Below are 17404 nucleotides of genomic sequence, written 5' to 3' on the forward strand. Positions count from 1 at the left end.
TGCCGAGGGTGATCCCTCATAACGCACTCCTGATGATAATTCTTTAGTGTAGCTATTCGGTCGTGGTCATCAAGGGTGATTTCCTCTTTCACCATTCCTGATACGGCTCTGTCGTGCAACACCTCAAGTGTGAACCTCGAGGGTGGTCCCTCTTACGTTCACCTTGATGATTACATTGAGTGGAATCCACCGGGGTGATTCCTCGGGTTTTCTTCCTTGATGTTTTGGACACATGGTTACCCTGACTTTACTTGAGACCATTGTTGAAGTCGGGTCGGCCCTGAGGGGTACCCGCGAGTTGATGTGAAAGTCGGGCGGGCCCGTGGAGCACCCGTGAGTTTTCTACGTGGCACGGCCGGGCAGTCTGGGCCCTTGCCGTAAGTCCATGAGACGGGGCGACGGGGTCACATTATCGTGAGTCTCTGCTCGTCTCCGCGAGCCCCCAATGCACTAACAGGTTAGGGTATTTGTTCTGATTTGGCCTTTGGCCTTTATGCACTAACCACCACGCGAGAATAGATATGGGCCTCGACGTCATGGTATCAGCCGAAGCTTTGTCAGATGTCCAGTTCAGCATTGTGGCACGGTCGGATCGTGCCATCCACTACACGGGTGGTGCTGGTATCCACCCTGCACACAACGACCCGGAGTGTAACGAGAGATGGGCCCAGAGCCCGGAGTGCTTAGGATGTAGACCGGCGGGGAGCTCTCTGCTGAGCCTAGGTTGGGCTGCGACGTGTTGATCTTCCGAGGCCGGGCATTGACCCTAGAAAGGTGTGTCCGGCCAGAGTGATCGAGCGTGTTGGGTAACGTGGTGCACCCCTGCAGGGAAGATATATATTCGAATACCGTGTCCACGGTAATGGACGTTCAGACTTGTATCCCGATCTTATATAACTAGAAATGGATACTTGAGATATGTGATGGATATGTGGCTCCAAGATTGCTTTCTCGTAGGGGATCGAGGAGGGATCTCTGGGCGTTAATGCTACAACATGTTTGTTAAATATAAACTGCTATTCTTTACTCTTCCACATGCTGCAAGATGCTTGGAGCTGCTTGAAGATGCTAGTCTTTGATAGGCTAGGCCTTCCCCTCTATTCTGGCATTCTGCAGTTCAGTCCACAGATACAGCCCTTCCATTTGATACCAATGCATACTTAGCATAGATCTGATGCGTGCGAGTACTTTGGATGAGTACTCACGGTTGCTTTGCTACCCCCTTTTCCCCTTCCTTCTTCTTTCCGGTTGATGCAACCAGATGGTGGATCCTTGGAGCCAGATGCCACCATCGACGGATGCTACTACGTGGAGACCGCCGACGACCAGGAGTAGTTAGGAGGTCCCAGGCAGGAGGCCTTGCCTCTTCGATCGTTGATTTTTGTGCTAGCCTTCTTAAGGCATCCTTGTCTAACTTATGTCTGTACTCAGATATTGTTGCTTCCACTGACTCTTGTGTATCGAGCTTGTATTCGAGCCCTCGAGGCCCCTGGCTTGTAATATAAAGCTTGTATTATTTTGATTTGTGTTTAGAGTTGTGTTGTGATATCTTCCCCTGAGTCCCTGATCTTGATCGTACACATTTGCGTGTATGATTAGTGTACGGTCGAATCGGGGGCGTCACATGCCCGCCAGGTCAACATTGTCCTTGTAGAACTTCAACTCCTCTATTGCACAAACAGATTCAGCGTAAGCAGCATCGCCTTCCTCACATTCCAAGGCTATCTTCCGACTCCCATGCACTGTGATGGTGCCCTAATGATCCGGCATCTTGAGCTGCAGATAAACATAACACGACCGTGCCATGAACTTGGCATAAGCCGGCCGTCCAAACAGGGCGTGATACGGGCTCTTGATTTTGACCACCTCAAAAGTTAACTTCTCAACCCTAGAATCATGCTCATCTCCAAAGCTACTTCTAGTTCAATCTTACCCACTGGGTACGCCGACTTACCAGGCACCACTCCATGGAAAACAGTGTTGGACGTCTTACGATTTTTATCAGTCAACCCCATGCGACAGAAAGTCTCATAATAGAGGATGTTGATGCTACTGCCTCCGTCCATGAGCACCTTAGTGAATTTATATCCACCAACCTGAGGTGACACCACCAAGGCCAAGTGACCCGGATTGTCAACCCGGGGAGGGTGATCTTCCCTACTCCATAAAATAGGCTGCTCAGACCATCTCAAATAACGAGGAACTGCCGGTTCAACAGCGTTCACATCCCTCTTATGAAGCTTCTGGTCCCGTTTGCACAAACTGGTGGTGAACACATGATACTGTCCACTATTCAGCTGCTTTGGATTGCTCTGATATCCAGACTGCTGCTGCTGCTGACCTCCCTGGCCAGATTGCTGATTATAGCCACCTTGATTTCCTTGAGAGCCTTGAAAGTTGGAATTTGAACCGCCGCCCGGGCCATGAAAACCGCCGCCACCTGAGCCGCCGCCCGGCCCATGATTGCCGTCGAACATGTTAGAGTTCTCGAAAGCCTTCATGATCGTATAGTCCTTCCATAGGTGAGTGGCCGGTTTCTGCTGAGTACCGTGCCTAGGACAGGGCCTTTAACTCTGCCCATGAACTAATGGAATTAGGCGGCAGCCCCTTTAACCAAGTGCGGGCCGTCCCATCCAACATCATGGTGAAGTACTTGGCCATTGCAGCGTCACTGACCTCCAGTAGTTCCATGGCCATCTCATAACTTTCAATCCATGCCCCGGGCTGTAAATCGGCCGTGTAATTAGGCACCTTTCGAGGCCCCTTGAAATCCTTGGGCAAACGCTCGTTACGCAGAGCCGACACCAAGCAAGGGACACCTCCAGTCCTCGTGGTCACGCCTGCCTCAATAGAAGTCGTCGGATAAACCGGAAAAGATTGGTAAGCCGCCCGCTGAGCCGCCTGCTCAGCCGCCTGCTGAGCCGCCTGCTCAGCCTCTTGGCGCATCCTGTCCTGGTCAACCAAGTTAGGATCTCCATCACGCGCCGGGTCATGCCCGCACGGTTGGTCACGGCGCCTGGCGTTTCTTGAAATGGCTGCTAAATCTATGTGCCTGCTATAACTCGGGCTCCGGCTTGGGCGAGGGGTCGAATGAATCCTGTCTCGACTATAAGAATACGCCTCCTGTTGCGCCAGAGCCGTTTGAAGAAGTTCTCTGACCCTTCGTGTTTCAATCGCCGTCGGAGAGCCGCCCTCCGCCGGGAGAGCCGCCAATCATGCCGCCGCAGCGATCATGTTCTCCAAAGGGTTAGAATAATGACCCGGCGGTGTTGGTATATAATGAGGTGGAGCAATATTCATACGAGGAGGTTCCATCACCCGTGGTTGAACCGGCGTCCCAGCCCCGGGCGTTGCAGCTCGGTTTACCTCCGGCGGGTTACTAGGGCCTGCACCGGGTGTGCGGAAAAGGTTTCTAGGATCATACGTCAGAGGCAGACGGGATTGAGCCTTCTGGTGCCTTCTCGTCATGACCTCATTTGATGCATTCAGATCCATCGTAAGCTGGAAAGCCTCTGATTGAATCTGCTGCGCTCGAGCATCCAAAGCTGCCCGCTCTGTGGCCATCCTGACGTCCTCCGTTGCTAGGTTTTCCTTGGCTTGTGCTACCTCCTCACGTAACCGTGCCACTTTTGCATCATGTTGAGCCTGATCCGCCGGATTAACCACGGCGGTTAACAGGGCAACATCCAATCCATGAGATCCATCAGCACCCGAGCCGGCGGGCGCGCAGGGCCTCCTGCCCCGGCTGCTGCTGACCCGGAGGTTATCACTGCCGCAGTCGTAGAGTTTTGAACGGGTTGCGTGCCAACCATGAAGATCCCCACTCTGCTCGGCGCCTCAAAGGGGTCCGGAATACTGCTGCCATCGGAACAGCCCCCAAGCCCACCGTCTTGCAGTTGATACAACGAATCTGTCTCAGCCGTGGACGACTCACCATCAGAGTAGATGGCCGTCTCACCGCCAGACATAGATCCTTCAGAAAATTCCCCTCCATGGATGCATCCCACGAAGGCACGCTTCATGGCGGGCTAAGCCCGGGCGGGTTTCGCACGCTGAGCTGTCTTGATGATGTCAGTGTAGATGTCCGGCTCAGGACCCGGCTCGCCGATCTGGCTGATGAAGACGTGGATTACGCCAAAGGGGACCCAGTACCCGTACTCAATTGAGCCGGCGTCGGGGCCCCAGCCCGCGTCGTCGATGTAGAGCATGCCGCGACGACTCTTGGTCATCCGGCCCATAGCGTATCCTTTGAGCCCTTCGAAGCTGCCCTTCAAGAACTCAAATCCACCGTGCGCAGGCCCCACGGTGGGCACCAACTGTCGTGGAATTGTCACGGCAGATGTCCTAGTGAAAGGAATTAATCGTGGAGCCATCGCAACTAGGAAGCTTAAAGGGGTTAAAACGGGACAAAGGACACGAGGGTTTATACTGGTTCGGCCCCTTGCGGTGAAGGTAAAGGCCTAATCCAGTTTGAGGTGGTATTGCTTATGTTTCGATTACTAGGGAGCGAATTCGCTTGACCTAGCTTTCGATCTGATGTTACTTGCCCTGAACCGCCGCCGGGTCGTCCCTTTATATACAGAGGTTGACGCCTAGCGGCTCACAGAGTCCCGACCGGCTCATAAACAGTGTCCGGCTTGGTCTCTAACTATCCCTGCCTTACAATACAAGTTATGTACATATGGCGGTTTATCTCTACGGGCCTTGAGTCGCCTTTGGGCCTTGGGCCCTTAACTGAACCGCCATCTTCCAGAGCTGTCTTGGGATTCATGAATCGCCATAGGTATAACCCGGCCCCTCCTGGGCGGGTCATACCTAATAGTTATATCCCCAACAATCTCCAATAGATGGTCCAAAATTTGGCGGTCCAAAGCCGAAGATGTAAAATTTGGACCGTCAAAAAGTGCGTTTTGGAGCTCCGAGAAAAGCTCAACTCCAACAGATGGTCCAAAAGAGAAACTCCAATAGATGGTCCAAAATGAAGATGTAAATTTCTCAAAACGACATACTACTAGTCCATTCAACATAGTTTCATACATGAACTTCAACTACTACTTATTCAAACTACTAGATAAACTACTCCTCATCGTCGGAGCTGCGGAACTGCGCCCAGAACTCCTCCTTCGTCGGGTCGTTGCACCCCTCCTCCTCCTCCTTGTCCGAGAAGTCTGCCCAGTCCTCCTCAAAAGAGGACTCGATGGGATCACCGTCGAGGGACCGGCCTCGTCCTCCTTCTTCGGCCCCTTCTTCTTCTGCTCCGCCTCACGCTTTCAGTAGTACTCCAGCTCGGCCTGGACGTACTCCGGATGCTCCTGAGCAAACCTCGCCATCGCCTCCTCGTCGGTCTCGCCAGCACTGACGACAACCGACGGCTTCTTCGTCTCCTTCTTCGTCGTGATCTTCTTCATGTTGAAGCCCTGCGGCACAAGCATCTCCGCTTTCGCCCGACTCTCGATCTCTGGGAAGTTGAGGTGCGACCGAGGCCTCTCGGCAAGCCACACCGCCACGTCGTAGGCACGCGCGGCCTCGTGGGTGGAGGGGTACGTGCCGATCCACCAACGCCTTCTAGCGTCGTAGAACTCCACACCCCAGTTACCCAAGGGCTTCTGCCTCACGCCGAAGAAGCCCGACTTGCCCTTCGGCGTCTTCTTCGGCACCATCGAAGAGCGGTGGAGCGGCGGCGGCGTGCGGCCGGGGCGGTGGCGAACGGAGCTACGGCGGGCTGGCGGGCGGCGGGGCGGTGTGGAAACAGCGGCGGGGGGCGGGGCGGCGCCGGATCTGATGCGGGCGGCGTGTGGCGGGGTGTGGAGGCGGGGGGGCGGCGGCGGACAGGCGGGAGGTCGCGGGCGGGCAGGCGGGAAAGAAAATGAAGTGGCGGTTGGGCTTTCGCAGGCGGCGTGTGACGCCCCCGATTTGACCGTACACTAATCATGCACGCAAATGTGTACGACCAAGATCAGGGACTCACAGGAAGATATCACAACACAACTCTAAAACATAAATAAGTCATACAAGCATCATAATACAAGCCAGGGGCCTCGAGGGCTCGAATACAAGTGCTCGATCACAGACGAGTCAGCGGAAGCAACAATATCTGAGTACAGACATAAGTTAAACAAGTTTGCCTTAAGAAGGCTAGCACAAACTGGGATACAGATCGAACGAGGCGCAGGCCTCCTGCCTGGGATCCTCCTAACTACTCCTGGTCGTCGTCAGCGGCCTGCACGTAGTAGTAGGCACCTCCAGTGTCGTAGGTGTCGTCGTCGACGGTGGCGTCTGGCTCCTGGACTCCAGCATCTGGTTGCAACAACCAGATAGAAAGGAAAGGGGGAAAAGAGGGAGAGAAGCAACCGTGAGTACTCATCCAAAGTACTCGCAAGCAAGGAGCTACACTACATATGCATGGGTATATGTGTAAAGGGGCATATCAGTGGACTGTACTGCAGAATGCCAGAATAAGAGGGGGATAGCTAGTCCTGTCGAAGACTACGCTTCTGGTCATCTCCATCTTGCAGCATGTAGAAGAGAGTAGATTGAAGTCCTCCAAGTAGCATCGCATAGCATAATCCTACCCGGAGATCCCCTCCTCGTCGCCCTGTTAGAGAGCGATCACCGGGTTGTATCTGGCACTTGGAAGGGTGTATTTTATTCAGTATCCGGTTCTAGTTGTCATAAGGTCAAGGTACAACTCCGGGTCATCCTTTTGCCGAGGGACACGGCTATTCGAATAGATAAACTTCCCTGCAGGGATGCACCACATAACCCAACACGCTCGATCCCATTTGGCCGGACACACTTTTCTGGGTCATGCCCGGCCTCGTAAGATCAACACGTCGCAGCCCCACCTAGGCTCAACAGAGAGGTCGGCACGCCGGTCTAAACCTATGCGCGCAGGGGTCTGGGCCCATCGCCCTATGCACACCTGCACGTTGCGTACGCGGCCGGAAGCAGACCTAGCCCCCTTAATACAAACGCGAGCTTACGGTCCAATGCGGCGCGCGCCACTCAGTTGCTGACGTCAAAAGAGCTTCGGCTGATACCACGACGTCGGGATACCCATAACTACTCCCACGTAGATGGTTAGTGCGTATAGACCAAATGGCCAGACTCAGATCAAATACCAAGAACTCGTTAAGCGTGTTATGTCGAAGTAACCGCGGACGCCGTCCAGGGCCAGGCCCACCTCTCACCTAGGCGGTCTCAACCTGCCCTGTCGCTCCGCCACAAAGATCCACTTGCGGGTACTCCTACGAGCCGACCCGACTTTAGTCATCACATGTGTCATGTATATAGTATATAAGTATATACCCGTGATCACCGCCCAGGTGATCACGGCCCGATAGTATAGCTCAACAGACGGACAAGAATGTAGGGCCACTGATGGAAAACTAGCATCCTATACTAAGCATGTAGGATTGCAGGTAAAGGTAACAACAGTAGTAGCAAGGATAGGCTATGCATCAGGATAGGATATCGGAAAGTAGTAACATGCTACACTACTCTAATGCAAGCAGTATAGAGAAGAATAGGCGATATCTGGTGATCAAGGGGGGGCTTGCCTGGTTGCTCTGGCAAGTAGGAGGGGTCGTCAACTCCGTAGTCGAACTGGGCAGCAGCAGTGTCGGTCTCGTAGTCTACCAGAGAGAAGAGGGGGAAGAAACAGTAAATACCATGCAAACATAAGCATGACGATGCGTGACATGACAATGAGCAGTGCTAGGGGTGTCCTAACGCGACAGTAGGTGGTACCGGCGAAGGGGGGGACATCCGGGAAAGTATTCCCGATGTTTTGCGTTTTCGGACAGATGGACCGGAGGGGGAAAGTTGCGAGTTCGATAGGTTAGGAAGGTGTGGTGGACGAACGGACCGCGTATCCGAATTCGTCTCGTCGTTCTGAGCAACTTTCATGTTGAAAATATTTTAATCCGAGTTACGGATTAAAAGATATGATTTTCTAAAGATTTTATTAATTTCTGGAATTTAATTAATTATTTAATTTAATTCGAAATTTGGATTTATGACATCAGCATGATGTCATGCTGACATCAGCAGTCAACGTTGACCGTTGACCCGGTCAACCTGACAGGTGGGTCCCACCTGTCAGTGACTGTTAGCTAATTAACTACTGTTTAGTTAAATTAATTAACTAATTAGATTAGTTTAAACAGGATTAATTAACTTAACTAATTTAGTTAATTAATTAATTAATTAATTAAAATTATTTTTATTTTTATTTTCTTTCTTTATTTATTTATTAATTTTTATTAATTTATTAATTATTTTTATTATTATTATTAATTTATTTATTTTATTATTATTATTTTTATTTTATATTTTTTTCTTTTCGTTCTGTGGGCTGGGCCCCATATGTCATAGGGCCACGGGGTTCGGGCCCAGGGGGCAGTGGCTCGGGGGGGGGGGGGCGAGGCCCACCTGGCAGTGGTCCAGAGGGGGCGAGGCCCACCTGGCAGTGGCCCAGGGGGCACTGCGGGTTTGGTCCAGGGTGCGGGCGCACCCGAGCGAACGCTCTCCCGCAGGGCGGGACGAGGACGCCGGGGCACCTATGGTGGGGCTCGCCGGCGCGGCCATCTCCAGCGACGGCTGGCGGAGGCGAGGGGTGGCGCCGGTGCGGTCGGAGTGGCGCGAAGGGGCAGGCGCGGTGGCGAGGCCACGGGACAGAGGGAGAGACGGGGGAGGGCGAGGCCATGGCCGAGCCACTTGGGCACGGCCCCGACGCTTTGGCCGCGGCGGTGGCGGACGGGCGTGGTGTGGGCGCGGGCACGGCGAGCAGGGGCCCGAGGCGACGGCGGGGGTTAGCGAGACGAGGGGCCAGGCGGGGCGTGGCCGACGCGGGCGCGCGGTCGGGGCGCGCGCGGGCGATGGCCGTGCGGGCGCGCGTGGGTGCGGTCGGGGGCGTGACCAGGGCCGAGCCCAGGCGCGGCCAACGGCACGGCGCCGGCGAGGCGCGTTGGCGCGAGGCGACGGGCGCGGCCAGACGGAACAGCGCGCGCGTGCGGGCGCCGGTGAGCGAGGCCCTGGCCGAAGTGGCCGGAGCAAGGAAGGAGGAGGGGATGCCGGAGCCTCACCACGGGGCGGTGGGGTCTAGGCAGCGGGGCTCGTGGAGGGGGGGTCGGGGACGACGGCGCCGGAGGGGAAGCAGTCCGTCGGGGACGAGACGAGGTCGAGGCGGCGTCGATCTAGGGGGCGGGGTCGTCGGGCGAGCGGGGGACTCTAGGGAGGAGGCGGCGCGGTGGCTCCGGCGAGGTGGCCGTGGCGGTGGGGACGAGTCGGGGCGTCGCAGTCGTTGCCCCGATCCAGATGGGATCGGGGGGTGGGGGAGCGAGTGAGTGGGGAGGTGGGGGTTGTCGGTGGTGGCTAGGGTTGCGGGGGGGGGGGGGGGGGGGCGAGGGGATAAGGAGTGGAGTGGGGGCCGGCCTGGTTGGCCCGAAGGCCAGCTGGGCCGCGGTCCAGCAGGGGGGCTTCTTCCTCCTTTTGTTCTTTTTTTTTCTCTGTTGCATTTTCTTTTCTTTTTATTTATTTTCTTTTCTGTTTTACATCATTTTAAATTAGTTAGGCATTTTCTAAAAATATGTTTTCTCCACAATCATTATCAGTGCAATATCTGGCACCCACCGAACATTTTTGTTTAAATTTTTGAAAACTTTTATTATTGACATTAATTTGAATTTAAATTTGAAACGGTTTTGAATTAACCCGAGATTAATTACAGTGACAGAGGTGACGTGCCATCCTTAACGTGAGATTACTGTAGCATGATTATCCGGGCGTTACACGGCGGCTGGTTTTGGACCAGATGTACCTCGTGATGTAAATTTGCATCGCGAGGTGTTGTATTTTACATCACGAGGAGGCCGTGGTCCAATTTTTTTACATATGGACCGTCTGTTGGAGCTGCGTTTTTTGCCTCAGACGGTCCAAAAGTTAGTTATTTTTACATTTGGATCATCTATTGGAGATGCTGTTGTTTATTTGATTTGGAAGATCTCGCTCCAGAAGCCATGAAAATGTTCATGGGCAATGTCTTTAGACATATCTGATTGAGCTAGAGGTTATTGATCTTTGTTTATGACCTGATGATATTTATCAAGACGCAGAAGCTGGATATTAGTGCTTGTTCTGTGATCCTCGATGACTTTGGCTAATCTTCGGGGCTGCGCAATTTCGCTTGGCCATGCCAATCAGGTGCATGTCCGAGGGCATGTTGGTTTCTGGAATTTTAACAGGCGAGGAGGGTGGAATAGCTCTTTTGCTCATGAGCTCAAATGCACCACCATGTGTTTTACAACAAACATTGCCTTTTAAGAAAGAAAACAAACATTGTTGAACGTTATACATATGTGTAAAATTCCATGTAGGAAAAACATTCCTAATGTTTTGAATAAAAGTTCAGTGCTTCAAAGTGCATTAAAAATAGTGTTTTTAGAGCATGGTCTTGTTTCAAAAATCAATCCATCTACCTGGGCACGATTTCACTGTAAGTGGCCGAGGCGGAATTCGTACTACTTGTTGCCATGGAGGAAAGAGGTGACAAGCTCAAGCCAGGACATGTGAGGGCAGATGAGTAGTGATGGTCGGCCAAGCGTATCTCCAGCTCGCGGGACGCGGCGGGCCGCGACAGCATCTTCACCACCTGCCGCATCGTCGGCCTCCCGTTGGGCGCCGCCTGTTTGTACGCCAGGCCTACCTTGACGTATCTGAGCACCTCTGCCTCTGGGTAGTCCTTGACACTGGCGTCCACGATGTCCAACGGCGTTCCCTGCTCGTAGAGCAGCCATGCCTGCACTGCAACAAAGATCAACATGAGCGCCAGCAGCACAGAGATGCCATATTCAGCGGATCGGAAAACCGAAGCTAGCTAAGCGACCTGTCTCACGAGGAACGTGTCCGATCGAATCGTCTCCGATACCCTCCGGCCGCTGATGACCTCGAGGAGGAGGACGCCGAAGCTGTAGACGTCGGCCTTCTTGGTCAGCTGCCCGTGCACCACGTATTCAGGCGCCAGGTATCCGCCGCAGACATGCACAGACATCAACCACCAGTCTCTTGTTGGTCTTAGGAGACGAAACGGCTCTGTGTCTAGAGGAGGAAGAAGGGCTCACGCACGTCGTCCCGACCACACGCGTGCTGACATGGGTGACGTTATCCGGGAACAGCTTCGCCAAGCCAAAGTCCCTGATTTTGGGGCTGTAGTTTCTGCCGAGGAGGACGTTGCTTGCCTTGATGTATCTGTGCACGATGTTGGGCTCGTGCTTCTTGTGGAGGTAGCTCAGCCCACTGGCCGTGCCCATACAGATGTCCGATCTCACGCTCCATGGGAGAATCGCTGCTCCGCTCGCTGAACCTAGAGCTGAAATATGCACTTTTCCTTCAGTATGAGTGGAGAGCCTCGTGGTGTGAATCTGAAACTCTGAACTGGGTTGGGTGGGACTAACCACCTTTGAGTGCATGATCGAGGCTGTTGTTCTCCGCGAACTCATAGACCAGGATCCTATTTTGCTTCTGGACACAGCAGCCCAGCAAGCTGAAGAGGTTCGCATGCTTGGCCTCGCCGATGCTTTCGATCTCTGTCAGGAATTCCTTGATCCCTTGTTCAGATTCACAAGATAGAACCTTGGCAGGAAATGCAGTGCCGTCTCCAAAGGTTCCCTACATGTGCCACATAACAGGGATTTGGCTGTTCGATTTTTCCCAGTTTAACTGAACAAGCGCCGAGAGGTAACAACAATACCTTGTATACAGTTCCGAAACCACCTCTGCCTAGCTTGTTGCCATGGTCGAAGTTGTTCGTTGCTCTTCTGATCTCTTTATAGGAGTAAAGATGGATGTTGGTTGTCCTTAACAGTCCTGCTCAGCAATTCAGGAAAAGAGAGAGAAAAAAATATCAGCTTTGGATATACTTTAATCTTTTCTACTAGAAAATAACTCAAATACTAAGACCTCGTATCAGTAAAGACAGGGAGACAAGAGATAGTTCAATTGTTCGACCATTACCTTTGAAGTCTTCCCCGGATCTGCAAAGGCATCTCTTCATCATTGCCATACTGTTAGCCAGCTAGAGCAGCAAGCACCTCGCCGGGCCAAAGAAACTCAGAAAATGGCCCTACTGTGGTTGCTCGTTGGGCTCCAAGGGAGATCTATGGCTTCCTTAGCCGAGCATTAAATCCAAACTGTGCAAAGGCAAGAGGAAAGAGCTAGTGAGCAGCAAGCAAACGTACTGCCGTACTGGCGCTTGGAAAGTGGCCCGACAAGCTCTTCACTGATAAGCACTGGAGTTTATGCCGGGGCAGAGAACGAGATGCGACGAACGGCGTACACTGCGCGCGGCGTGTGTCCTGGCGGCTTGAGCACGTTTGTACATCAAATTCTAGATGCTACTCCGTGCAAAGTAATTGCCAATCATGTTAGAATTTAATCCGAGTCATACTGTCGATCATCCAAGAACCAAGCAATCACATGAGGCACGACACCGAGATTTGTTAACGAGGTTTACCGATATGGCTACATCACCGGGGCCTGACTATGGGCACTCCTCCTCATGACACCGCTACAATACCGCACCCGGTCGTCCTGGACGCCGGCACATGCCGCCGGCTTCCCCCGCGTTCCGGTGCTATTATGTTGGCATAGGTTACATCATGTGTCTACCCTCACTATATACGAGAGGCCTAGGATACAAGTGTCCTACTAGGACACGACTCCATATTCTATCTAAACACAATACAATTACAAGTCCAACTGTAACCTATTTTGTACACAATAATCGACACAACTCTAACAAACTCGGAAGAAAATCTTATACGACCGGGTCTCATGCTTCCAACCGAACGACCCAATCTATCGTGCGACATGTGTATTCGTGAATCTTCAAGCGACCAGAGTATCCGTGATTCATCGTTACCATTAATTCCTTTCCAACAGAAATTAATCCCCTTCCAAATTGGATTGCCCAGCCCGCCGCCGGTGGCTGACTTAGTCGCTGCTCCATCATGCCGCCCAAGTCCGGCGAGCTCGCAGGTGAACGACCCTCACAGGCTCACACCCCTGGTACCGCAAGGGGCAGATGAGGAGCAGGAGCCGCTAGAGCAACTACTCCGTCGAGCCAGCAGGAGCACGGGGAGCCCTCGCTGACCAGTGCACCCCCTGCCGGCAACGTCCGTCCGCCGAGCCTGGATGAGCTCAGATCCGACAGCACCCGCGAGAAGCAATTTAATTAACTCCGCGAGCCCGTTCCTTACCAACTGCATGAGGTCGCCGGCGAACTTCTCGTCGTCGGAAGGACAGCCTACGCAGGTGACTCGCACTAGAGACAACGAGTACAGGAAGAACCGGTACGACGAAGCACTGCAACTCATGGAATCGGTGATGGTCTAGCGGGGAAGAAGAAGTGGGCTGTTTGCTTGGAGATTCACGCTTCCACGTGTCGTACGATGGATAGGGTCGTTCGTTTGAAAGCCTGCGACCTGGTCGTATAAGACTTTCTTCCAACAAACTCCACCTTGACGAATATTCTCCACCACCTTGAGTTCGTCAATGCATCAAACTTTCATGTACATTAGACTTGAGCTTATCCCGTGAGCACAACTGCTACTCCAAAGACTCCATATGACTCCACCTACAACTTGTAGTCCCTTCATTTCTTGACCACAATCAACACTCGAGCAAAATTAAGTTCCTTATTACTCTAGTTTGTGATCCCTACTTTCAGAGTATCCGTCCAACGCCATTACACACTGACCACTGACCTGCGTGAAAGTGAACAACTCACATATTGGGTGTCACACATAAGAGTTACCTGAACTCAACATCACTGCTCCTTTCTTGACCGCCTGTATGAAACTTGAAGGAATTTCACCGTTGCTTGGAGTCATCCCGAGTCAAATTCGCAGTTGTCTCACCACATGTATGACCACCAGAGCCCTGGCCCGTCTCCATGCCCCGTGCGCGTCGCACGCCTCGCCACTATTACTGCGTTGAGCCTCCGCTATCCTGGTCAAGTCTCAAGGGTCGCGAAACCACACTACTCAACCCCCACTGCAGAGTACCACCGATCATCACTGACCGATGACGAGTTTCACGCTTCCATCAGACCACTGGGCTCCAATCCGAATTACATGTCACTCGCTTTTCCCGCTGAATAGGCTTCGACTCTTTGTGCACTTACGCCGTGGCCCCTCAATCAGCACTGAGTGAGGTCCTCGAGACTCCAGCTCCACCTTCAATATGACTCCCTGGTAGATGATCAGTCCACCCACGCGCCCCGTCGACTTCAAGCTCACATGTGCACCGTCTTGAATCAACCCCACGCCATAGTCTTGTCGAAGCTGCACAAGCCCTCAGGCCCGCGCCACGTGTTTCCACGTCCCAGAAGTCGGTCATCATCAGCATCACGCTCCTATGTCGCCGTCGACGATCCCACCACCGTCTTCTGTACCAACCGACTCATGTCGATCCATCAGACTATCTAGTCCGACCCAGCCGAACTTCTCTGACTGCATGACACGCTCGAGGCTCCCAAATCATCTTCTGCGAACTTCCATGCATCACATGTATCTTAGCTGAATTGACTTCCCGCAACGCCTTCAAGCATCCCTGTTGTGCCAACAAATCTTTCACCTTTGTCTGCCATAACCCAAGGTTTTAAGTTCCATGAACTTCTCCACCTCAAACCTGGAACCCATTGACGTCCTGGTTCTTCCTACAGCTGACCCTGTGAAAAAACTATCTGAGCTTTTGATAACCCACAAGTATAGGGGATCGCAACAGTTTTCGAGGGTAGAGTATTCAACCCAAATTTATAGATTCGACACAAGGGGAGCCAAAGAATATTTGAAGTATTAGCAGCTGAGTTGTCAATTCAACCACACCTGGAGATTAATTATCTGCAGCAAAGTGATCAGTAGCAAAGTAGTATGATAGTTTTGATAATAGTGATAGCAGCAATGGTAACGGTAACAGTGATAGCAGTAGTTTTGTAGCAAGTGCAACAGTAACAACAACAGTAGTAACTTAGCAAGAACAATATATGATAAATTCGTAGGCATTGGATCGGTAATTTGTAGGATGATATTCGTCATGTGACAGTCATAACCTAGGGCGATACGACACTAGCTCCAATTCATGAATACAATGTAGGCATGTATTCCATAAATAGTCATACGTGCTTATGGAAAGAACTTGCATGGCATCTTTTGTCCTACCCTCCCGTGGCAGCGGGGTCCATATTGGAAACTAAGGGATATTAAGGCCTACTTTTAATAGAGAACCGGAACAAAGCATTAACACACGGTGAATACATGAACTCCTCAAACTACGGTCATCACCGGGAGTGGTCCCGACTATTGTCACTCCGGGGTTGCCCGATCATAACACGTAGTAGGTGACTATAACTTGCAAGATCGGATCTAGAACATGGATATAATGGTGAATAAACAATCCAGATCTGAATTCATGGCACCCGGGCCCAAAGTGACAAGCATTAAGCATGGCAAAGTCATAGCAACATCAATCTCAGAACATAATGGATACTAGGGATCAAGCCCTAACAAAACTAACTCGATTACATGGTGAATCTCAGCCAACTCCTCATCGACTAGTGAGCCTGCGAAGGAATTACTCACTCCCGATGGGGAGCATCATGGAATTGGCGATGGAGAAGGGTTGGTGATGATGAAGAACGAAGATCCCCCTCTCCGGAGTCCCAAACGGACTCCAGAAGTGGCCTCCCGATGAAGAACAGGAGGTGACGGCGGCTCCGTCTCGTGGATCGCGATAATTCTTTCTCCCTGATTTTTTTTCTGAAAAAATAGGATTTTATAGCGTCGGTTTCAGGGTCTACGGGGCGACCAGGTGGGGACAACCCACTGGGCGCGCTAGGAGGGGGAGCCCTGGTGGGTTATACCCACCCAGGTGCCCCCCTCTGGTGGGTCTTGGATCCAGAAATTCTCTTTATTAATATAAAAAATCCTCGCAAAGTTTCGTTCCACTCTGAGAAAAAAAATTCTGCACAAAAACAACACCATGGTAGTTCTGCTGAAAACAGCGTTAGTCCGGGGTTAGTTTCATTCAAATCATGCAAATTAGAGTCCAAAACAAGAGGAAAAGCGTTAGGAAAAGTAGATACGTTGGAGACGTATCAACTCCCCCAAGCTTAAACCTTTGCTTGTCCTCAAGTAATTCAGTTGATAAACTGAAAGTGAAAAGGAAAAACTTTTATGAACTCTGCTCTTGTTTGCATAAATAGGCTTAAACAGCACCCAGGTTTTCAACCAACATTATAACTAACCATGCGGACAATAACTCTTAAAGATTATATTAACTCATATCAACGACATAATCAACTAGCGAGCAATAATAAGATATCTCAAACGGCAACACATTATCAAAACAACCATGATATAATATGACAATAGTGGTATCTCGCTAGCCCTTTCTGAGACCGCAAAACATAAATGCAGAGCACCTCCAAAGTTCAAGCAGCGACTAAACATTGTAATTCATGGTAGAAATGTTCCAGTCATGATGCATCCAACATTAGCTACACACAATGCATAAGCATGACAGCAGTGCTCTCAGGTTCTGGCGCTTATTTTAGAGGGTGATGACACTAACATAAAAGTAAATAGAAAGTCCCTTCGCAGAGGGAAGCAGTGATCTGTAGAGGTGCCAGAGCTCAAGTTTTTTTAAAGGTAAATGATATTTTGAGACATGAACCCATCTCATTTACTTCACGACCATTAGTTATCAATATCTTCCATGCTAAGCACGCTAGTGGCGGTCCCCAAGCGATAAAAGTAAAGGTTTTGAATCCATTGGGAGTTTTTGTTTGATTATTTGTAAGCTTTTTCTGTTTGTAGTTTGGGATTGGGCATCCCTATTACTGCCCTTTTCTCGTGCGATGGCGAGTGAATAAACACTTGACCTGAGAATAACCCGCTTAGCATGGAAGATACCGACCACCTCGTGTCGTTCCATGAACGATCCAGGCACACAAAAAGGATATTTATTACAAGTTTTTAGAGGTGGCACGTGCAATTTTACTTAGGACGGCAGGGTAATTCCGCATATAGGTAGGTATGGTGGACTCATCTGGAATAACTTTGGGTTCAAGGTTTTTGATGTACAAGCAGAATTATCACTTAGTACAGGCGAAGGCTAGCAATTTGGTTGAGAAGCAGCCAGCTAGAGAGCAACAACGGTCATGAATATGTATTATGCATAAGTAACAATGGACACTAGCATGAGTAGGATATGAACATCATGAACATAAATATCATAGAGGCTATGTTGGTTTTGATTCAACTACATGCATGAACATGTGCCAAGTCAAGCCACTCGAACATTCAGAGGAGGATACCATATCATCGTACTACATCACAATAATTTT

The 17404-nt window shown here is 51.2% G+C and overlaps 1 protein-coding gene across 1 annotated transcript; it reads right to left on the reverse strand.

Annotated features, from left to right (window-relative positions):
* Positions 1 to 5270: 5270 nt before the first annotated feature.
* On the reverse strand, positions 5271 to 14699 carry LOC123141562 (probable LRR receptor-like serine/threonine-protein kinase At1g53430). The gene is made up of 9 exons (XM_044560671.1): positions 14635 to 14699; positions 13257 to 13362; positions 12013 to 12073; positions 11750 to 11865; positions 11454 to 11667; positions 11125 to 11386; positions 10946 to 11030; positions 10522 to 10798; positions 5271 to 5722 (listed from the first exon to the last, which is right to left on the reverse strand). The coding sequence occupies exons 1-9, from the start codon at positions 14697 to 14699 to the stop codon at positions 5271 to 5273; spliced, it is 1638 nt and encodes a 545-aa protein (XP_044416606.1).
* Between the last annotated feature and the right edge of the window lie 2705 nt (positions 14700 to 17404).

The sequence above is a fragment of the Triticum aestivum genome, chromosome 6D (genome assembly GCF_018294505.1).
Source record: "Triticum aestivum cultivar Chinese Spring chromosome 6D, IWGSC CS RefSeq v2.1, whole genome shotgun sequence".
Lineage (NCBI taxonomy): Eukaryota > Viridiplantae > Streptophyta > Magnoliopsida > Poales > Poaceae > Triticum > Triticum aestivum.